At 50.7% G+C, this 23516-nt stretch overlaps 1 protein-coding gene across 2 annotated transcripts; it reads left to right on the top strand.

Moving 5' to 3' along the window:
* The first annotated feature begins 1138 nt into the window (after positions 1 to 1138).
* EFCAB14 (EF-hand calcium binding domain 14) lies at positions 1139 to 22990 on the top strand. Of its 2 annotated transcripts, none has more exons than XM_040360932.1 (11): positions 1139 to 1408; positions 9096 to 9247; positions 9800 to 9945; positions 10184 to 10282; positions 10470 to 10580; positions 13218 to 13283; positions 13786 to 13962; positions 14076 to 14129; positions 18552 to 18651; positions 21783 to 21890; positions 22270 to 22990. In XM_040360932.1, the coding sequence occupies exons 1-11, from the start codon at positions 1152 to 1154 to the stop codon at positions 22443 to 22445; spliced, it is 1446 nt and encodes a 481-aa protein (XP_040216866.1). In that variant the 5' UTR covers positions 1139 to 1151; the 3' UTR covers positions 22446 to 22990. The 2 variants fall into 2 exon arrangements, with proteins under 2 accessions (XP_040216866.1, XP_040216867.1); XM_040360933.1 differs by having other exon boundaries at positions 9099 to 9247.
* The last annotated feature ends 526 nt before the right edge of the window (positions 22991 to 23516 follow it).

The following is a 23516-nucleotide window of genomic DNA, read 5'->3' on the forward strand; positions in this document are numbered from 1 at the left end:
GCGCAAAGCTACTTGAATCTACCCCAGAGAATCAGTTTCCGCATAGATCTCCCTAAGATCCGACAGGTGTAAGTGTCTTAGGCTGCAATTTCAGGCTGGCCGCTAGGTGGCGCTTCTGTATTTTTACGCAAGGAATATGCAAATGAGTATTTACGCCGATTCAGAAACGAACGACCGCCCGGCGCTTTTTTTTTACGTCGTTTGCGTTCGGCTTTTTCCGGCATATAGTTACCCCTGCTATGTGAGGGGTATCCTATGTTAAGTATGGCCGTCGTTCCGGCGCCGAGTTTTGAAATTTTTACGTCGTTTGCGTAAGTCGTTCGCGAATACGGCTGGACGTAATTTACGTTCACGTTGAAACCAATGACGTCCTTGCGACGTCATTTAGAGCAATGCACACTGGGATATTTTACGGACGGCGCATGCGCCGTTCAACTAAAATGTAAAAAACGCGGGGTCAACAAAAATTTTGATAAAACACGCCCCCTACATCCCCATTTGAATTACGCGGCCTTACGCCGCAACACATACGTTACGCCGCCGTAACTAAGGGCACAAGTTCTTTCTGAATAAAGAACTTGCGCCCAAAGTTAGAGCGGCGTAACGTATCGGAGATACGTTGCGCGGGCCGGACAGATACGCTCTGGTATCTGAATCCGGCCCATCTATGCGTAACTGATTCTCTGAATCAGGTGCATAGATACGAGGGCCGGCACTCAGAGATACGACGGCGTATCTTGTCTCTGAATCTGGCCCACACTGTATGACTGTCCGGATGTATTTTGGAGGGGGCGGGGTCAGTAGAGTGTAAGCTCCTGTGGTTCTTTCGGTCTCTTTGGAGACTATGTGGGCGGAGCTACACATTTGTTCTTTCGGTATAGCGATGGGCGGAGTCATAGACAAGGTCTCTCCTGACTGGCCGGGAGGCTAGTAGGCGGAGGTTCAGGAGTTTGTCGGTTGCGGCCACGCCCCGGGAGGGCGGAGACACTGAAGACGTACGTAAAAGCCTGGAAGGGGGCGGCAACAGCAGGCGGAAGTTAGGGGGCAGGGAAAGATGAGTGACATCCGAACATCCAATAGGGCGAGGGGCAGGGGGAAGGAGGAGGGAGGGCGTCCAATAGGGCAGAGGGAGGGCTGAGGGGCGGGCACAGATGAGTGACAGCCGGGGATCCGGCAGGAGGAATGCGATGGGCTCCGGTGCTCTGTCCGCCGGGCCCCCTCCCCCCTCCACCCCCCATAAGAAGATGAAGAAGAGGAAGGAGCTCAACGCGCTGATCGGTCTGTCCGGGGACGGCAAGAAGAAGGGGGGAGGGGGACACCACCCGCTACTGCGCGCTCCCGACTCCGAGAGCGACACCGACACCGAGGACTACGGGAGCGTCACCGAGAGGCCGGGCCGCTGCGGGAGGTCAGTCTCCGCCCCCTCTCCCTTCATGATCGCCCCTCCCCCTCCGTTACTACCCCTCCCACATCATAATTACCCCTCCGTCACTACCCCCTCCTCCATTATTGCCCCTCATCCTTCATTACTACCCCTCCCACATCATAATTACCCCTCCCCCTTCATAATTACCCCTCCGTCACTACCCCCTCCTCCGTTATTGCCCCTCATCCTTCATTACTACCCTATCCATACCCCTCCCCCTTCATTACTACCCTATCCGTATCATAATTACCCCTCCCCCTTCATTACTGCCCCTCCCACATCATAATTACCCCCTCCCCCTTCATTACTGCCCTATCCATATCATAATTACCCCTCCGTCACTACCCCCGCCTCCATTATTGCCCTCTCCCTTCATTACTGCCCCTCACACATCATAATTACCCCTCCCCCTTCATTACTACCCCTCCCACATCATAATTACCCCTCCGTTACTACCCCCTCCTCCATTACTACCCTTCCCCTTCATTACTACCCTATGCATATCATAATCCCCCCTCCCATCATAATTACCCCTCCGTCACTACCCCCTCCTCCGTTATTGCCCCTCCTTCATTACTGCCCTATCCATATCATAATTACCCCTCCCCCTTCATTACTACCCCTCCCCATCATAATTACCCCTCCCCCTTCATAATTACCCCTCCGTCACTACCCCCCTCCTCCGTTATTGCCCCTCATCCTTCATTACTGCCCTATCCATATCATAATTACCCCTCCCCCTTCATTACTACCCCTCCCCATCATAATTACCCCTCCCCCTTCATAATTACCCCTCCGTCACTACCCCCTCCTCCGTTATTGCCCCTCATCCTTCATTACTACCCTATCCATATCATAATCCCCCCCTCCCATCATAATTACCCCTCCGTTACTACCCCCTCCTCCATTATTGCCCCTCCTTCATTACTACCCTATCCATATCATAATTACCCCTCCCCCTTCATTACTGCCCCTCTCACATCATAATTACCCCTCTCACATCATAATTACCCCTCCCACATCATAATTACCCCTCATCCTTCATTACTGCCCCTCCCACATCATAATTACCCCTCCCCCTTCATTACTTCCCCTCCCACATCATAATTACCCCTCCCCCTTCATTACTTCCCCTCCCACATCATAATTACCCCTTCGTTACTACCCCCTCCTCCATTATTTCCCCTCATCACTACCCTCCCTTCATAATTACCCCTCCCCCTTCATTACTGCCCCTCCCACATCATAATTACTCCTCCCCTTTATTTCCCCTCAACCTTCATTGCTACCCTATCCATATCATAATTACCCCTCCCCCTTTATTATTACCCCTCCCCTTTATTAAAGCCCCCCCATCATAATTACCCCCCCTTCATTACTGCCCCTCCCCATCGTAATTACCCCTCCCCCTTCATTATTGCCCCTCCCCATCATTATTACCCCTCCCCCTTCATTACTGCCCCTCCCCATCATTATTACCCCTCCCCCTTCATTACTCCCCTTTATAATTACCCCTCCTCCCTTCATTTCTGCCCTTTGCCCCCTCAATTAATACCCCTCTCCATTCATTACTGCCCTTCCCCTTTATAATTACGCCCCCTCCTCCCCCTTCATTAATACCCCTCCCCTTTATTACTACCCCTCTTCTTTCATAACAACTACTACCCCTCCACCATCATAATTACCCCTCCCCCTCATTACTGCCCCATTCAGAATCCTGCCCCTCCCACATACCTGCTACACTCCTGTACAGTGAGGGGGGGAAAGTATTTGACCCCCCCGCTGATTTTGTACATTTGCCCCACTGACACAGAAACGATCGGTCTGTAATTTTAATGGTCGGCGAGAGACGGAATAACGACAAAAATATCCAGAAAAACGCATTTTACAAAAGTTTATAGATTGATTTGCATTTTAAAGCGGGAGTTCACCCATTTATTTATTTTTTTCCTCTTTTCCCCTTAGATTCCTGCTCGTTCGGTCTAGGGGAATCGGCTATTTGTATGAAAATATGATCCGTACTTACCCGTTTTCGAGCTGCATCTTTTTCCGTCGCTTCCGGGTATGGGTCTTCGGGAGCGGGCGTTCCTTCTTGATTGACAGTCTTCCGAGAGGCTTCCGACGGTCGCATCCATCGCGTCACGAGTAGCCGAAAGAAGCCGAACGTCGGTGCGGCTCTATACTGCGCCTGCGCACCGACGTTCGGCTTCTTTCGGAAAATCGTGACGCGATGGATGCGACCGTCGGAAGCCTCTCGGAAGACTGTCAATCAAAATAGGAACGCCCATTCCCGAAGACCCATACCCGGAAGCGGCGGAGAAGATGCATCTCGTAAACGGGTAAGTACGGATCATATTTTAACACAACTATCCATAGATACGCCGCATAATTTTTAAAGCTGCGCCGCCGTATCTTCTTTCTGTATTCAGAAAGCAAGATACGCCAACATTAGCCTAAGATCCGACTGGCATAAGTCTGTTACGCCGCCGTATCTTAAGGTGCATTCTCACGCTGGCCGCTAGATGGCGCTCCCGTCGTTTTCGGCGTAGAATATGCAAATTACCTAGTTACGCCGATTCACAAACATATGTGCGCCCGGCGTTCATTTTTTTACGTCGTTTGCGTAAGGCTTTTTCGGCGTAACGTTGTGCCTGCTTCTATGAGGCGTACGCAATATTAAGTATGGACGTCGTTCACGCTTCGATTTTTTTTTTTTTTTTTTTTTTTTAACGTCGTTCGCGAATAGGGATGGACATAATTTACTTTCAAGTCGAAACCAATACGTCCTTGCGACGTCATTTGGAGCAATGCACACTGGGATATGTACACGTACAAAACGTCAATCGCGTCAGGTCAACACACATTAACATAAAACACGCCCCCCCCCCTTACACATTTGAATTACGCGCGCTTACGCCGGCCCCATTTACGCTACGCCGCCGCAGCTTACGGAGCAAGTGCTTTGTGAATACTACACTTGCTCCTGTAACTTGCGGCGGCGTAGCGTAAATACGATACGCCGCCGTTAGATTGCGCACCCCTACCTGAATCTAGCCCTGTGGTGACATGACGCTGCTCTTATATCAAGACATCGCTTGTATATCAAGGCAACATTTATTAAAACATCTTGCTTGTCTTGCAAAACGCCTTCAAACCAAGTCACTCTCAAACCAAGTCGCTCTCAAACCAAGGTTTTACTGTATTTGACCCCTTCGCAAAACATGACTTAGTAGTTGGTGGAGAAACCCTTGTTGGCAATCACAGAGGTCAGACATTTCTTGGAGTTGGCCTCCAGGTTCTCACACATCTCAGGAGGGATTTTCTCCAAGTCATTGAGGTTTCCAGGCCGACGTTTTGTCACTCCAACCTTCAGCTCCCTCCACATCTTTTCTCTGGGATTAAGGTCTGGAGACTGGCTAGGCCACTCCGTGACTAGAGGTCAACCGATACGGTTTTTCTCTGGCCGATGACGATATTTAGAAATCGGGGAGGTCGATGGCCGATATATGTTGCCAATTTATTGCGAATGATATTTTAGACTTAGAGGTCGACCGATTTATTGGCAGACGATATATCGGCCGATATTTGGCCGTTTTGGAGAAATCGGCATCGGCCGATTTTGTATCCAAAATTAGGCCGATATTTAACATGGCCGCTAGCGGTGCCACGGCTCCGGAGCTAGGCCGAGGCCTTTCCCGATGCTGTGACTGCGGCGGCAATCCGCGGATTGCCGCCGCAGTCACAGCATCAGGAAAGGCCACGGCTTAGGCCTAGCTCCGGAGCCGCGGCCATCTTGGTACACCCAGCGCGGCAGCCAACCAGCAGGCCTGTAACAGCCAATCGGCGGCCACCGCTGCCGACATCCTCCACTGTAAAAAAAAAAAAACGTCCCCTGACGTGCTGCGCGCCCTGCCTCTGCCTACAAACCCCAGAATGCAGCGCGGGCCGGTAACTGGACCTGCGCAGGGCGCGCAACACGTCAGGGGACGTTTTTTTTTCAGAGTGGAGGATGTCGGCAGTTACAGGCCCGCTCTGCGTTCTGGGGATTGTAGGCAGAGGCGGGGCAGCACGTCAGGGCCAGGGACAATGGAGCTTTCTTGTGCTAGGAGATGCCTGGAGCGCTCCGCTGGTGGGCATTGATGAGGTGGCAGTGAATGACATTGGGCTGTACTGGTGGGCACTGATGAGGTGATGCACTGGTGATATGCGCTGGTGAGATGCACTGGTGGGCAATGATGGGATGCACTGGTGCATTGGTGGGCATTGATGAGGTGGCACTGTGGCAGTAAATGACATTGGGCTGTACTGGTTGGCACTGATGTGGTGATGCACTGGTTGGCACTGATGAGGTGATGCGCTGGTGAGATGCACTGGTGGGCAATGATGGGGTGCATTGGTGGGCATTGATGAGGTGGCACTGATGGACTGCACTGGTGGGCACCGATGAGGCTGCACTGGTGGGCGCTAATGAGGTGGCACTGATGGGCTGCACTGGTGGGCACTAATGAGGTGGCACTGGTGGACACTGATGTGACACTGACAGGCTGCACTCCACCCTAAACAATTATCTCCTCCCCACCTCTCCACCCCAGGTTTTTTGAGATGAGGGGGGAAAAAAATATCGGCCGCAAAAATCGGCATCATACATCGGCCGCCCCAATTTCCAAATATCGGCATCGGCCAGAGAAAAACCCATATCGGTCAACCTCTATTTTTCTAGGATTGAGAGGCGGGGAAGAGTTTATTGTTTAGGGTGGAGAGGCGGGGTGCAGCCTATCAGTGTCCATCGGTGCAACTAAGCCCATCAGTGCCCACCAGTTCAGCCTATCAATGTCCTTCACTGCCACCTCATCAGTGCCCACCAGTGCAGTCCATCAGTGCCCACTAGTGCAACCAAGTCTATCAATGACCTTCAGTGTCCACCAGTGCAGCCCATCAGTGTCTATCAGTTCCACCTCATCAGTGGCCACCAGTGCAGCCCATCAGTGCCCACCAGTGCAACTGCAGCCCATCAGTGGCACCTCATCAGTGCTCACCAGCAGAGCTCTCCCAGTGTTCTGTCATAAAGTCCAACCTGTCAAAAAGGCTCCGTTCCGGCCCCTTTCCTGGCCAAGAATAGAAGCCGGAGCTCCATTTGTCCCCTGTGATGCTGTGCGCCCCGCCTCTGCCTCCAGACTACAACTCCCAGAATGCGGCGCAGCCGTTAACAGCCAGTCGGCGTCCCGAAATGTCCGCATAGAATGTAGGCGGCCTGGGGGAGAATTTCCGCCCGCCCCTGCCTCTGATCCCCTTAATCGGCCTCATGTGCATAATAATATGACGATTTGTTAAAAAAGGGCAAATATCGATCGACCTCCATCCAGGACCTTAATGTGTTTCTTCTTGAGCCACTCTTTTGTTGCCTTGGCGGTGTGTTTTGGGTTGATTGTCACGCTGGAAGACCCATCTTCAGTGTTCTGTCTGAGGGAAGGAGGGTCTCACCCAAGATTTGATGGTACATGGGCCCGTCCATCGTCCCTTTGATGCGGTGAAGTTGTTCTGTCTCCTTAGCAGCAAAAAACACCCCAAAGCAGAATGTTTCCCCCTCCATGGATGACGGTGGGGGGATGGTGTTCTCCATGGATGACGGTGGGGGGAGGGTGGTGTTCTCCATGGATGACGGTGGGGGGAGGGTGGTGTTCTCCATGGATGACGGTGGGGGGAGGGTGGTGTTCTCCATGGATGACGGTGGGGGGGGTGGTGGTGTTCTCTATGGATGACGGTGGGGGGGGTGGTGGTGTTCTCTATGGATGACGGTGGGGGGGTGGTGGTGTTCTCTATGGATGACGGTGGGGGGGTGGTGGTGTTCTCTATGGATGACGGTGGGGGGGTGGTGGTGTTCTCCATGGATGACGGTGGGGGGGTGGTGGTGTTCTCCATGGATGACGGTGGGGGGGTGGTGGTGTTCTCCATGGATGACGGTGGGGGGGTGGTGGTGTTCTCCATGGATGACGGTGGGGGGGTGGTGGTGTTCTCCATGGATGACGGTGGGGGGGTGGTGGTGTTCTCTATGGATGACGGTGGGGGGGGGGGGGGGGTTCTCTATGGATGACGGTGGGGGGGGGGGTGGTGTTCTCTATGGATGACGGTGGGGGGATGGTGTTCTCCATGGATGACGGTGGGGGGGTGGTGGCGTTCTCCATGGATGACGGTGGGGGGGTGGCGTTCTCCATGGATGACGTGGGGGGGGTGGCGTTCTCCATGGATGACGTGGGGGGGGGGGCGTTCTCCATGGATGACGGTGGGGGGGTGGCGTTCTCCATGGATGACGTGGGGGGATGGTGTTCTCCATGGATGACGGTGGGGGGTTGGCATTCTTGGGGTCATGGGCAGAATTCCTCCTCCTCCCAAACACGGCAAGTTGAGTTGATGCCAAAGTGCTCGATTTTGGTCTCCTCTGACCACAACCCATCCCCCCAGTTCTCCTCGGAATCATTTAGATGTTCATTAGTATGTGATTTCCTGAGCAGGGGGACTTTGCGGGGGCTGCAGGATTTCAGTCCTTCCCGGTGTAGTGTGTTACCGATTGTTTTCTTGGTGACTCTGGTCCCAGCTGAGATCATTGACAAGATCCTCCCGTGTAGTTCTGGGTGATTCCTCACCGTTCTCATGATCATTGAACCTCCATGAGGGGAGATCTTGTATGGAGCCCCAGACTGAGTAGGGTTGCCACCTCATCCCTTTTAAGCCTGAACACCTTCTTTTTCTTCATTAATGTATGGTTAGTTCAATATCCTCACCTCTTTGGGGACCAAAGAATTAAAGTGGGGGGAGAATGTAGCCATGAAGTACACAGGCGCTGAGGCTGATTTAGGTGCTGATTAAACTCCCATGGTGCCTTATCTGAATTAAATCCTCAGAACCCGTGTAATTCTTATGTTCGGGTTTAAAGGGATGAGGTGGCAACCCTAAGACCGAGGAGAGCGACCGTTATTTTTGTGTTTCTTCCATTATAATAATAATCGCACCAACTGTTGTCACCCTCTCACCAAGCTGCTTGGCGATGGTCTTGTACCCCCTTCCAGCCTTGTGTAGGTCTCCAATCTTCTCCCCGATATCCTTGGACAGATCTTTGGTCTTGGCCATGGTGGAGAGATTGGAATCTGATTGCTTCTGTGGACAGGTGTCTTTTATACAGGCAACAAGCTGAGATTAGGAGCACTCGCTGTAAGCGAGTGCTCCTAATCTCAGCTTGTTACCTGTATAGAAAACACCTGGGAGCCATTAATCTTGCTGATTGATAGGGGATCAAATACTTATTTCACGCAATAAAATGCAAATCAATTTATAACTTTTTTGAAATGTGTTTTTTCTGGATATTTTTGTTATTTTGTCTCTCACTGTTATAATAAACCGACCAATAAAATTACAGACTGATCGTTTCTTTGTCAGTGGGGCAAACATACAAAATCAGCAGGGGGGTCAAATACTTTTCCCCCTAACTGTATACACCTGTACACGCCTCTATGCTCCTGTATACTCCTTTATGCACCCCCGTAACACTACCTCTTCAGTATCTTTCTGATGCTATAAGAACTGCCCCCCCCCCCCCCCCCCGAACCTGACAATGATCTTCCTCCATTGGATATAGGAAAATGCTGTGAGTGTACTGATTGGTTTATGTCTCCAGCAGGGGCGGAGTTCTGCAATGCTGTAAGGTTTGCTCCCCGGTGTGTGCGTTTATCTTCCTCGCCGCCTGCGTCATGGCGTCCATCGGCCTCGTCTGGATGCAGATCGCCCTGAAAGAGAACCTGGACCTGCTGAGAGAGCAAATGAGAGCCGGTGAGCGCTCCGTGGTCCTGTGTGTGGGGGGGGGGGGGGGCAATCCAGGGTCCTGTGTGCAAGGAGGGGAGAGGGAGCACTTCGGGATCCTGTGTGCAAGGGGGGGGGGGAATACTCTGGGGTACTGTGTGCAAAGGGGGGGGGGGATACTCTGGGGTACTGTGTGCAAAGGGGGGGGGATACTCTGGGGTACTGTGTGCAAGGGGAGGGGGAATACTCTGGGGTACTGTGTGCAAAGGGGGGGGGGGAATACTCTGGGGTACTGTGTGCAAAGGGGGGGGGGATACTCTGGGGTACTGTGTGCAAGGGGAGGGGGTGAGTGCACCGGGGTACTGTGTGCAAAGGGGGGAAATACTCTGGGGTACTGTGTGCAATGGGGGGGGATACTCTGGGGTACTGTGTGCAGGGGGGGCTCCGGGGTACTGTGTGCAAAGGGGGAGCACTCCGGGGTACTGTGGGCAGCTAGAGGACTTACTGCGGAGGCTGCCTGTATATGATAGGCTGTGCCTTGAATGTGGGCGGGTCTGGCTCACATCGTTATTTCCCTTCCAGTGGAGTCCAATCAGCGGAGTTGTGTTCAGGAGATCCCGAAGATGAAGGAAGATCTGATCGGGAAGCAGAAGCAGTTGGATGACGTGGTGGGCGGGGAGCTCGGCCTCCATAAACTCTGGGCCAACATCACCGACATGAACAAGCAGGTGAGCAGCTACAGTCCCTCCCTGATCCCCCTTCTAGTGTCTCCCGCTCACCAGGGCCCCAGACTAGAGGGGGGGGGGCTCATATCTCGCTGATTGCCAAACCGATCCCCATAGAAACCACATGATAAGGGCTTTGGTTGGTCGCCAGTATGGTACTGATATAGATGTGGCGTTGCCCCCACACCGAACCATCTCCGCCCGGCCAATCGTTTCAGGTTATTGTTTGTTCCTCTCTCAGATCTCTCAGCTCAGCAGTGCGGTCAGCCAGCTGAAGGCCAATCTGAAGTCGGCCTCCGACCTCATCAACCTACCTAAGAAGATGGAGGAGCTGCAGAAGGTAAATGGATGAGCCCCAATGTGTGACCCACCACCCCTCCCCCTCCATCTGTGTACCCTCGACCCCAATCTACTGTGTACCCCCTCAATCTGGATACCCCCTCCCCCCTTGTCTGTTGCCCACCTTCCCCTCCCCTCTTCCATTTCTCCAGTGGTCTCACCCCCCCCCCGTCTCTCCTACATTGCAGAGTGTTGCCACCCTGGGGAGTACACTGACCAGCGTCCACCATGATGTGGAGACTCTACAGACAACCTCGGAGGAGCAGAAGAAGCTGGTGGAGGCTCTGCAGAAAGACGTGGTACGTTCATAAATCGATTATTTCTAGAAATGGGACCCTAAAAATAAACACAACTGAGGGATCCCCCCGAGACACCTTTTATAATCCAACATTTATACATGACACACAGATCCCCCGAACTCTTACTTATAGGAGGAAGACCCCCAACCCTTACTCATGGGAGGAAGCCTCGAAACCCCCAACCCTTACTCATGGGAGGAAGCCTCGAAACCCCCAACCCTTACTCATGGGAGGAAGCCTTGAAACCCCCAACCCTTACTCATGGGAGGAAGCCTCGAAACCCCCAACCCTTACTCATGGGAGGACCAACCCTTGCTTATAGGCGGAAGGCTCCAACCCTTATGGGAGGAAGCCTCCAAACCCCAACCCTTACTTATGGGAGGAAGCCTCCAAACCCCAACCCTTGCTTATGGGCGGACCAACCCTTGCTTATAGGCGGAAGGCTCCAACCCTTATGGGAGGAAGCCTCCAAACCCCAACTCTTACTTATGGGAGGAAGCCTCCAAACCCCAACCCTTACTTATGGGAGGAAGCCTCTAAACTCCAACCCTTATTTAAGTAAGGGTTGGAGGCTTCCTCCCATAAGTAAGGGTTGGAGTTTGGAGGCTTCCTCCCATAAGTAAGGGTTGATCCTCCTATAAATAAGGGTCAGGGTTAGAGGCTTCCTCCCATAAGTAAGGGTTGGGGGTCTTCCTCCCATATGGGAGGAAGCCTCTAACCCTGACCCTTATAGGAGGAAGGCTCCAACCCCCAACCCTTACTTATAGGAATCATTGTGGAGGTAGATATCCAGATTTTGGGAACCCCTGACAGGCAGATGGTACGTGGGATGAGTATTGGGAAGCAGCTCTTTGGGGGGATGTCCTCTAGGATGTGACGGGTTCTCCGGCCCACACCGATCAGGATCACAGCAGACAGACAGGGGGCTCTGAAATATGGATTGTGTCAGATATCGAGGCGCGGAGAAAGGGTTCAACATTCTTCAAATGCAGCAACTTAATCTTCTCTATACAGGGAGTGCAGAATTATTAGGCAAGTTGTATTTTTGAGGATTAATTTTATTATTGAACAACAACCATGTTCTCAATGAACCCAAAAAACTCATTAATATCAAAGCTGAATATTTTTGGAAGTAGTTTTTAGTTTGTTTTTAGTGTTAGCTATTTTAGGGGGATATCTGTGTGTGCAGGTGACTATTACTGTGCATAATTATTAGGCAACTTAACAAAAAATATATATATATACCCATTTCAATTATTTATTTTTACCAGTGAAACCAATATAACATCTCAACATTCACAAATATACATTTCTGACATTCAAAAACAAATCAGTGACCAATATAGCCACCTTTCTTTGCAAGGACACTCAAAAGCCTGCCATCCATGGATTCTGTCAGTGTTTTGATCTGTTCACCATCAACATTGCAATGTGCAGCAGCAACCACAGCCTCCCAGACACTGTTCAGAGAGGTGTACTGTTTTCCCTCCTTGTAAATCTCACATTTGATGATGGACCACAGGTTCTCAATGGGGTTCAGATCAGGTGAACAAGGAGGCCATGTCATTAGTTTTTCTTCTTTTATACCCTTTCTTGCCAGCCACGCTGTGGAGTACTTGGACGCGTGTGATGGAGCATTGTCCTGCATGAAAATCATGGTTTTCTTGAAGGATGCAGACTTCTTCCTGTACCACTGCTTGAAGAAGGTGTCTTCCAGAAACTGGCAGTAGGACTGGGAGTTGAGCTTGACTCTATCCTCAACCCGAAAAGGCCCCACAAGCTCATCTTTGATGATACCAGCCCAAACCAGTACTCCACGTCCACCTTGCTGGCGTCTGAGTCGGACTGGAGCTCTCTGCCCTTTACCAATCCAGCCATGGGCCCATCCATCTGGCCCATCAAGACTCACTCTAATTTCATCAGTCCATAAAACCTTAGAAAAATCAGTCTTGAGATATTTCTTGGCCCAGTCTTGACGTTTCAGCTTGTGTGTCTTGTTCAGTGGTGGTCGTCTTTCAGCCTTTCTTACCTTGGCCATGTCTCTGGGTATTGCACACCTTGTGCTTTTGGGCACTCCAGTGATGTTGCAGCTCTGAAATATGGCCAAACTGGTGGCAAGTGGCATCTTGGCAGCTGCATGCTTGACTTTTCTCAGTTCATGGGCAGTTATTTTGCGCCTTGGTTTTTCCACACGCTTCTTGCGACCCTGTTGACTATTTTGAATGAAACGCTTGATTGTTCGATGATCACGCTTCAGAAGCTTTGCAATTTTAAGAGTGCTGCATCCCTCTGCAAGATATCTCACTATTTTTGACTTTTCTGAGCCTGTCAAGTCCTTCTTTTGACCCATTTTGCCAAAGGAAAGGAAGTTGACTAATAATTATGCACACCTGATATAGGGTGTTGATGTCATTAGACCACACACCTTCTCATTACAGAGATGCACATCACCTAATATGCTTAATTGGTAGTAGGCTTTCGAGCCTATACAGCTTGGAGTAAGACAACATGCATAAAGAGGATGATGTGGTCAAAATACTCATTTGCCTAATAATTCTGCACTCCCTGTATAATAATGAATGGGATGAAGGGTATCGGGTCCTGCAGATGGTTACAGCAGAATGTCTTGTATTGCAGGCCGGTGTGACCTCAGCGCTGTCCCCATCCCCCTCTCCAGCTCCTGGGACACACAGCACTGTACAGGTAAGGCTTCCGCTAACTTTATAGCGATGAGTGGGGGGGTTGTATGATGTCCTGTACATACTGATGGGGGGGGGGGGGTTGTGGGACGTCTTGTATATACTGATGGGGGGGGGGGGGGGTTGAGGGACGTCTTGTACATACTGATAAGTAGGGGAGGGTGGGGTTGGGGGATGTCCTGTACATACTGGTTGGGGGGGGTGGGACACATCCTGTACCTACTGACAAGTAGGGTGGCTGTTGGATGTCCTGCTGTACATGATGATGGGGGGGGGGGGGGGGGGGTTGTGTGACATTTGTGTGAGTTGACGTCTCACGCGGACAGGAACTGATGATCATTCAGGGGAATAGAATGAGATCATTATTCTCACTGATGAAGATTTACTAACCTGACCCCACAAAGCTGCCAATCCCAGCGTTGGGCTTCAGGTTTGTAGGTTGTCACTGTAGTTTATGATCGGAGTCCTCCTTTAATTTCCAGTCCCTACAATTGTCTGTCCTGCAGGTGGAGAACTCCCTGGAGGAACTGAACTCCACCATCCTCTACCATCAGCAGCTGACCGACCTCCATTTTCTCAGCGTTGACTCCGCCGTCTCCAACATAAGCCAAAGAGTCTCCAGCCTGGAGTCCAACCTTCTACTCCTCAACCAGAGCGAGAGGAGGGAGAACGTCTCCGGATCAGTGCGTACCTCTCTGCGTGTAGATCTGTCCATGTTGGCCACCTGGCTGGTGAGCTGGGTTGGCGGACATTGGGGGAGGATCTGTACTTATTGTCTGTTTTTTTTTGTTCACAGAACTCCGCAGATGGTAACCAGCCGCTCAATTCAACAAAAGCTGATTCATCCCAGGTGAGTACTGCCCCGCCCCCGAGGAGCTTGGCTTTGTATGATGTTCTCCGCCCCCCTGTAGATGATGTAATTTGTTGATAGTTGGGATTTCGGAAGGAAACTTGAAGGTGGAGTTATAGAAATTAATCGACGTTCGATTATTTCACAATTGGGGGTCATTACATTTGGAGAACGATCCAGAAGTATGTATTTGGTACAAAAATGTATTTCCTAAAGGACCCGCGGGGGAAATCCCACCATGATGGGTGCAGATTGGATATAGTAAGGATGTGACAGGTCCCCGGTTGGCGGTGTTCCGGGGCCTGGAGGTCTATTGGGGCATTTTGAGGTGGATTATAACTAGTCGTTGCCATTGGGCAGGGGAGGTCCAGCACCACGCATGCAATGACATCATCACACTTGTCTGGGTGGGCGCCATTTTGTTCTGGTTTCCAGTCTATTTCCTGAGCTCCTGGACGGCACACACCGACCCAACCTACCTCTACACCACTCTGCCTCCCACTCTTTACAGCCACAGTCACCTTTCTCTGGGCACAGAGAGGTTTGGGGTGCCCTTGTTTTGGGGGGGATACCTTGCCACACAGGTGTTCTGATCATGGCCGATGCTCCTCTCCCTTTGGGGTACACAGGCCTGTGCAGAGAGGTGGAGGAAGGGGCAATGGTATCGGGTAGGGGGACCCCCTGTACAGTTCACCCTGGAATGGCTGCGTTCTGATTCCCCCACCTTTTGCCAGTCTATTAGCTGGATTCACATAGGGCGGCGTATGTGTCAGCCAGCGCAGCGTATCGTATTTACGATACGTCGCCGTAAGTCAGAGAGGCAAGTGCTGTATTCACAAAGCACTTGCCTCCTAAGTTACGGCGGCGTAGCGTAAATGTGCCGGCCTAAGCGCGCCTAATTCAAATGAGGAACAGGGGGGGGGGTGTTTTATGTTAATGAATCGTGACCCGACGTGATTGACGTTTTTAACGAACAGCGCATGCGCCGTCCGTGGACATATCCCATTGTGCATTGCTCCAAAGTACCCGCAAGGACGTATTGGTTTCGACGTAAACGTAAGTTACGTCCAGCCCCATTCACGGATGACTTACGCAAACAACGTAAAATTTTCAAAATTCGATGCGGGGACGACGTCCATACTTAACATTGGCTAGGCCAGCTTTTTGTTGGACTAACTTTACGCCCGAAAACGCCTTACGTAAACGGCGTATCTTTACTGCGACGGGCAAGCGTACGTTCGTGAATAGGCGTATCTCGCTGATTTACGCATTCTAGGCGTAAATCAGCGTTCGCGCCCCCTAGCGGCCAGCGGAACTAGACAGCTAAGATACGACGGCGCAGGCCGTCGTATCTTAGCTACATTTAAGTGTATCTCAATTTTGAGAATACACTTAAATGTACGACGGCGCAGATTCAGAGTTACGACGGCGTATCTACTGATACCCAGGCTTAACTCTTTCTGAATCTAGCTATATGTATACTCCATATATACTATATACACTCTCTATATACACCACATGAGCGCCCCCTGTAGCCAGTCTATATACCCCCCATAGATACACCCCATATATACTATATACACTCTCTATATACTCCATATATATATATATATACCACATGAGCGCCCCCTGTAGCCAGTCTATATACCCCCCCATATATACTATATACACTCTCTATATACTCCATATATATACCACATGAGCGCCCCCTGTAGCCAGTCTGTGAGGGGAGAATTATTGTTGGTTGGGGATCAAATACTTATTTTACTCGCTGAACTGCAACATTTATAACATTTGTGTTTTTTTCTGGATTTTTGGTTGATCTTCTTTATATCATATAAAATACACCTATGATAAAAAAAAATGATAGAGCACCCTATTGGTGTTGAGACGTCAGAGGAGAGGTGGAGGATATCGGAATGTAATCCTCGCTCTTCTGAAATGCCACGTAGGAGAACGCCGGGAAGGAGCCTTCAGAGAAGAGAGGAGAGCGGTCCCGTTATCTCATGGGTGGGGGGGAGGGGGGAGACGGAAGCTTCAGGACAAAGGTTGTCGGCAGACGCCACGCTGGCAGATGAGATCCGTCTTCAGTTTTGGCCTCGGAAGTTCGTTATCATTTAAAGCAATATTAACCCCTTCGTGCCGAGCGTACGCATACATGCGTCCTCCGCTTTAAGAGGTTATACCGGGATGATACCCGCAGCTGCAGGCCTCACCCCAGTACTGTTGTGTGTTTTTTTTTTTTTAAGAGCGGGCGATCGGCTTTCCAAGGATAACAACCGATGTGGCTAAAAAGCCTCTCGGTAATTATCCCGGAGGAGCGGGAGGGGACATCCCCCCCCCCCTTCTTCCGCCGCCCTTACCGGGCCTCCTGTTCCACCGGGAGATGCGATTCTGCACTTCCGGCGGCTAGAGACAGACTGGCACGAAGGCGGAAACGGCTTCTTTCCAGTCTTCTCTCGGTGAACACGGAAGCGACGTCACTTCCTCTTTACTCGGCTACCAATGGGATGCATTAAGGTGAAAAAACACGAACCTTTACAACCCCTTTAACCACTTAAGGCCGGCAGAATGGCACGGCTGGGCACATCCACGTACATGGCTCTTTAAGCCCAGCCGTGGGGTCGTGCACGCGACCCGAAGTTCCGTGGCTGCGGGACTCGCGGACCCGATCACCGCTGGAGTCCCGCGATCGGTCACCGGAGCTGAAGAACGGGGAGAGGTGAGTGTAAACACAGCTTCCCCGTTCTTCACTGTGGCGGCGTATCGATCGTGTGATCCCTTTTATAGGGAATCACAATCAATGATGTCACACCTACAGCCACACCCCCCTACAGTTAGAAACACAGATGAGGTCACACATAACCCCTTCAGTGCCCCCTTGTGGTTAACTCCCAAACTGCAATTGTCATTTTCACAGCAAAAAAATGCATTTAAAATGCATTGTTTATTGTGAAAATGACAATGGTCCCAAAAATGTGTCAAAATTGTCCGAAGTGTCCGCCATAATGTCGCAGTCATGAAAAAAAATCGCTGATTGCCGCCATTAGTAGTAAAAAAAAAAATAATAAAAATGCAATAAAACTATCCCCTTTTTTGTAAATGCTATAAATGTTATTGCGATTTTTTTTTTTTTTTTTTCAAAAAAATAGGTAGAATAATACATATCGGCCTAAACTGAGGAATTTTTTTTTTTTTTATATATATATTTTTGGGGGATATTTATTATAGCAAAAAGTAAAAAATATTGAATTTTTTTTTTCAGAATTGTCGCTCTATTTTTGTTTATAGCGCAAAAAATAAAAACCGCAGAGGTGATCAAATACCACCAAAAGAAAGCTCTATTTGTGGGGAAAAAAGGGCGCCAATTTTGTTTGGGAGCCACGTCGCACGACCGCGCAATTGTCTGTTAAAGCGACGCAGTGCCGAATCGCAAAACCTGGCCGGGTCCTTTAGCTGCCTAAAGGTCCGGGTCTTAAGTGGTTAAGGTGAAAAAAAGCACGAACCCTTTTACAACCCCTTTAAGTGGTTAATGACTGTCTATGCACAGTGCTGCCACGCTTGTATTGCTGGAACCTCATTGGTATGAGAAGAGGGAGGGAAAGGAGAGTCTGGAGGGTGGGAGAGGAGAGATGAGGAAAGTCTGTGGGGGGGGGGGGGGTGAGAGAGGAGAGATGAGGAAAGTATGGGGGGGGGGTGAGAGAGAGGAGAGATCAGGTGAGGGTAGGAGAGGAGAGATGAGGAAAGTATGGGGGGGGGGGGTGAGAGAGAGGAGAGATCAGGTGAGGGTAGGAGAGGAGAGATGAGGAAAGTCTGGGGGGGGGGGTGAGAGAGAAGAGTCTGTGGGGGGGGATGGGTGAAGAGAGGTGGAGGGTGGGTGAGTCTGGGGCTTGGAGCAGAAAAACACCTAGATGTGGACAGAGCCTTATATAGAGGCTCGCAGATTTAACCCTTCATGGGGACGGTAGAAGAGGTGGATCAGGTTCAGGAAAGCCAATTGTCTGGAAATCCTGAAGAGCTGGTCTGAATAGCGAGAAGATATCGTCTACCTCAGGGATATGCAATTAGCGGACCTCCAGCTGTTGCAGAACTACAAGTCCCATGAGGCACAGCAAGACTCTGACAGCCACAAGCCTGACACCCAGAGGCATGATGGGACATGTAGTTTTGCAACAGCTGGAGGTCCACTAATTGAATATCCCTGGTCTACCTGATGCCATTGGTTGCAGCTCCTCTGGGGCGGAGCCTAGCGTTCACACAATCTACAGCTTGGTCTTGTTTTTGGTTTGTCATCCATATAAGCCGAGAGCCTTTGGGTCCTTCCCATTTCTGTATAGGTTGGCTGATCTGTGTTTGGTGGTGGGACATGAAGGGGGGGAGGGGGCTGTACAGCAATTTTATTTCCTTCATTTATTCATCTAGAATCCTAAAGAAGTCGCCGAGATCCAGGAGCAGCTGCAACTCATTCACGCCTTGACGACGAAACCAGACGGCGATAAAGCGACCTCCACTAGAAATACTGGTGGGTATTACAGAGAGAGTCTTTCCTGAGTGTCCAGTAGTGACATCATTCTGTAGGGGCCAATTGTGGAACAAGTCCCGTTGTGTCCAATGGAAGAGCCATTCTGTCCAGTGGCAGACCCTTCCCATGGTGCCCAATGGAAGAGCCATTCTGTCCAGTGGCAGACCCTTCCCATGGTGCCCAATGGAGGAGCCATTCTGTCCGGTGGCAGACCCGTCCCATGGTGTCCAATGGAAGAGCCATTCTGTCCTGTTGCAGACCCTTCCCATGGTGCCCAATGGAGGAGCCATTCTGTCCGGTGGCAGACCCGTCCCATGGTGTCCAATGGAAGAGCCATTCTGTCCAGTGTTAGACCCTTCCCATAGTGTCCAATGGAAGAGCCATTCTGTCCAGTGTTAGACCCTTCCCATAGTGTCCAATGGAAGAGCCATTCTGTCCAGTGGTAGACCCTTCCCATGGTGTCCAATGGAAGAGCCAATCTGTCTGGTGGCAGACCCTTCCCATGGTGACCAATGGAAGAGCCATTCTGTCTGGTGGCAGATCCCTTCACATAGTGTCCAATGGAAGAGCCATTCTGTCTGGTGGTAGACCCTTCCCATAGTGTCCAATGGAAGAGCCATTCTGTCTGGTGGTAGACCCTTCCCATGATGTCCAGTGGCAGACCCTTCCCATGGTGTCCAATGGAAGAGCCATTCTGTCCAGTGGCAGACCCTTCCCATAGTGTCCAATGGAAGAGCCATTCTGTCTGGTGGTAGACCCTTCCCATAGTGTCCAATGGAAGAGCCATTCTGTCTGGTGGTAGACCCTTCCCATAGTGTCCAATGGAAGAGCCATTCTGTCTGGTGGTAGACCCTTCCCATGATGTCCAGTGGCAGACCCTTCCCATGGTGTCCAATGGAAGAGCCATTCTGTCTGGTGGTAGACCCTTCCCATGGTGTCCAGTGGTAGACCCTTCCCATAGTGCCCAATGGAAGAGCCATTCTGTCCAGTGTTGGACCCTTCCCATGGTGCCCAATGGAAGAGCCATTCTGTCCGGTGGCAGACCCTTCCCATCAGGCCTCGACAAAATCCGGGCGCCCGGTCGCAATTGCGACAAGAAATTGTGACCTGGGGAAGCTTAGGGCTGCAGAAGGCCGCAAAGCAGCGGCCTCAATTACCGGCCGGCGCGCGATCGCAGCGGGCCCGTGCCGGCCAGTAATTGAGGCCGCGGCTTTGCGGCCTTCACAGAAGGAAGCTGAGGCCTGCAGAAGGAATCTAGGAGTGGCCATCTTGTGGTGGCCGTTGGCATTACAGGTTACATTACAAGTAGCAAAAAAAAAACAGCAGTTCTAATGTGTGTTTTCACTGCCATCTCCTTCCCTCTAATTAGAACCCCCCAAACATTATATATATTTTTTATTCTAACAACCTAGAGAATAAAATGGCGGTCGTTGCAATACTTTCTGTCACACCGTATTTGCGCAGCGGTCTTACAAGCGCACTTTTTGGGGAAAAAATACACTTTACTGGTCTTATTTTTTTAATAAAAAAAAAAAAAAGTTAGCCCAATTTTTGTTATATATTGTGAAAGATAATGTTACGCCAAGTAAATTGATACCCAACATGTCACACTTCAAAATTGCGTCCGCTCGTGGAATGGCAACAAACTTTTACCCATTAAAATCTTCATAGACGACATTTAAAAAAATTCTACAGGTTGCATGTTTTGAGTTACAGAGGAGGTCTAGTGCTAAAATTATTGCTCTCGCTCTACCAATTGCGGCAATACCTCACATGTGTGGTTTGAATACCGTTTACATATGCGGGCGCCGCTCACGTATGCGTTTCTTTTCTGCGCGCGAGCTCGGCGGGACGGGGTGCGTTTTTTTGACTCTTAACTTTTTTAGCTGGCTCCTAGATTCCAAGCAAATTTGTCAAACCCTGCTTCCCATAGTGTCCAATGGCAGACCCTTCCCTTGGTGTCCAATGGAAGGGCCATTCTGTCCGGTGGCAGACCCTTCCCTTAGTGTCCAATGGAAGGGCCAATTTGTCCGGTGGCACACCCTTCCCTTAGTGTCCAATGGAAGGGCCATTCTGTCCGGTGGCAGACCCTTCCCTTAGTGTCCAATGGAAGGGCCATTCTGTCCGGTGGCAGACCCTTCTCTTGGTGCCCAATGGAAGGGCCATTCTGTCCGGTGGCAGACCTTTCCCTTAGTGTCCAATGGAAGGGCCATTCTGTCCGATGGCACACCCTTCCCTTAGTGTCCAATGGAAGAGCCATTCTGTCTGGTGGTAGACCCTTCCCATGGTGCCCAATGGAAGAGCCATTCTGTCTGGTGGTAGACCCTTCCCATGGTGCCCAATGGAAGAGCCATTCTGTCTGGTGGCAGACCCTTCCCTTGGTGCCCAAGGGAAGGGCCATTCTGTCCGGTGGCAGACCCTTCCCTTGGTGCCCAAGGGAAGGGCCATTCTGTCCGGTGGCAGACCCTTCCCTTGGTGCCCAAGGGAAGGGCCATTCTGTCCGGTGGCAGACCCTTCCCTTGGTGCCCAAGGGAAGGGCCATTCTGTCCGGTGGCAGACCCTTCCCTTGGTGCCCAATGGAAGAGCCATTCTGTCATGGTCAATGGATATCCAATATTGGAGCCATTCTACCAGGACCAATGGTGGCCCAGCCCAAAGGATAGCCATTCTGTCTGTCCAGTGGCAGACCTTTACCATAGTGTCCAATGACGAAGCCATTCTCTCACGGCCAATGGAAGAGCTGTTCTGTAATATCCAATAGTGGAGGCATTCTGTCATGGCTAATGGTGGCCCAGTCCCATAGTGCCCAATGGCAGAGGGGTTTTGTTGTGTCCATTGGTGGTGGCCAATGGCAGAGCTTTTTGGGTCACTGAATAGGAGGGAGGGGCGGATCATATGCAGATCAGCTCTCTCTGTGATACCCAGAATGCACCTCCAGGACCATAGGGGGGGGGCCCATCAGGACCAATACTGACTCAAGGGGGTGAATACTTGTGCAACCAACTCGCATCTTCTTCTAAGATTAGTGGAACCTTCACGTGTCTGAAGTATTCAGGTTCATTTCACTATTGAAATGTTTTTCTTGCATCATTTTTAACTTTTTTATTTTTTTTCTATTGTTACCATTCTAGATGGAAAAGATCCAATAATAACCCAAAGTTCTCCTCCGAAAAAGTATCCGAGATCTCCGAAGAGGAAACGAAGGTCTCGACTGTCCTCCGCAACAATAGGGAGGGACGGTAAGTGCTCATCCCACTAGAGGTATTCTAATAGTAATAGTGTGTGACTGTGGGGGAGGGGATATTAGAGTGTAAGCTTCTCTGGTACAGAGACTGATGGGACTGGCTCAGTGTTCTCTGTACAGCACTGCGGTATGTGTCAATACTATATAATAATAGTGTGTGACTGTGGGGGAGGGGACATTAGAGTGTAAGCTCCTCTGGTACAGAGACTGATGTGACTTTCAGTGCTCTCTGTACAGCGCTGCGGTATATGTCAGAGCTATACAAATGTATAATAATGTGTGACTGTGGGGGTTGGGCTGAGACAGGAAGTAGCTGTGTTGACATCCCATGTGACCTCCTCGCAGTAATTTTTTTGTCTTTTTTTTTTTTTTAGATCTGGAGGAAGCGTTCCGGAAGTCTTCTCAGGGCGTCGGTGGAAAACTGACATTTCAGGATTTGAAGGAGGAGTTTGGCGTTCGTCTGCCGGGTCTCCATTCGCTGGAGGAATACGATGAAGACGGAGACGGTCTTTTCTCTCTCACAGAACTGCGTCCGCTGGTTCGCGTATAGCGCATTAAATTTTGTGACTTGCGTCGTCCTCTCTGCTGCAGATTCTTCCCGGCTTCCCCCCACTAGTGGGGATCATTCACTAGAGACCTGACAGAGCAGCCTCTGGAGCCCCGACATCCAGCGACGACTCCCCCCCTCCTCCTTTGTGTCAGAGACTAAAGTTTTGTTGTTTTGTAGTTTTTACATGAGCTTGCCTTAAGTTTGAGGATTGCACTTTATGTTGTGTGTAGCACCCCTCCCCCCCCATCCCAGCCACCATGAACCCCTCCAGGAAAGAAGAGAATGGTGCCACCAATGAAGACGACAACAACTTTCTGGAGCCTCTCAGGGTCTGTCATGGTGGATTTCTGAGTGCAGGACCAACGCTTCTTACCTGGAAGGAAAAGGGTTCAATGAAGGACTGAGCGGTTCGTTTATTTTTAATTTGCAGCAGCCGGGAAGTGTGAAGAGCGGACTGCGAAGAGCGCCAAGTGTGAAGAGCGGACTGCGAAGAGCGCCAAGTGTGAAGAGCGGACTGCGAAGAGCGCCAAGTGTGAAGAGCGGACTGTGAAGAGCACCAGGTGTGAAAAGCGGACTGTGAAGAGCACAAGGTGTAAAAAGCGGACTGTGAAGAGCTCCAAGTGTGAAAAGCGGACTACGAAGAGCACCAGGTGTGAAAAGCGGACTGCGAAGAGCGCCAGGTGTGAAGAGCGGACTGCGAAGAGCGCACTGCCAAGAGCACCAAGTGTGAAGAGCGGACTGCGAAGAGCACCGATCCTCCTAGAATGGAATGTAGTGATGACCTTCATGTCGGGGCACGACCGTCCGTCCTCGGAGGAGTTTTACTTTGTCTTGTTTTCCAGGCGCCGGTGACCCCACTAGTAGTGGAGAGAAAAAAAAAATCTGACTTAATTTCAGAAAATATTTTTAAATTTAGAGTTAAAAACTTTTAGATGTAACTTTGTAACCTGATAGAACTAATGATCTGTAAGATCTGCACCCGGGTGGGCGGCGAGAACTGAATCGGCCTTTTCTGGGCCAACGACGCTTTTGAGGATATTTTACAGAACGCGAAGAACTCCGAAGCATGAC

Source organism: Rana temporaria, chromosome 7 (genome assembly GCF_905171775.1).
Source record: "Rana temporaria chromosome 7, aRanTem1.1, whole genome shotgun sequence".
NCBI classification, from domain to species: Eukaryota; Metazoa; Chordata; class Amphibia; order Anura; family Ranidae; genus Rana; species Rana temporaria.

Excerpts from the sequence above, each read along its gene's own strand:
- EFCAB14 (XM_040360932.1), top strand. The coding sequence starts at position 1,152 with ATGAGTGACAGCCGGGGATCCGGCAGGAGGAATGCGATGGGCTCCGGT. Across the intron at positions 10,581-13,217 it reads AGGCTCTGCAGAAAGACGTG|GCCGGTGTGACCTCAGCGCT; the intron begins GTACGTTCATAA and ends CTTGTATTGCAG. Across the intron at positions 18,652-21,782 it reads GACCTCCACTAGAAATACTG|ATGGAAAAGATCCAATAATA; the intron begins GTGGGTATTACA and ends TTACCATTCTAG.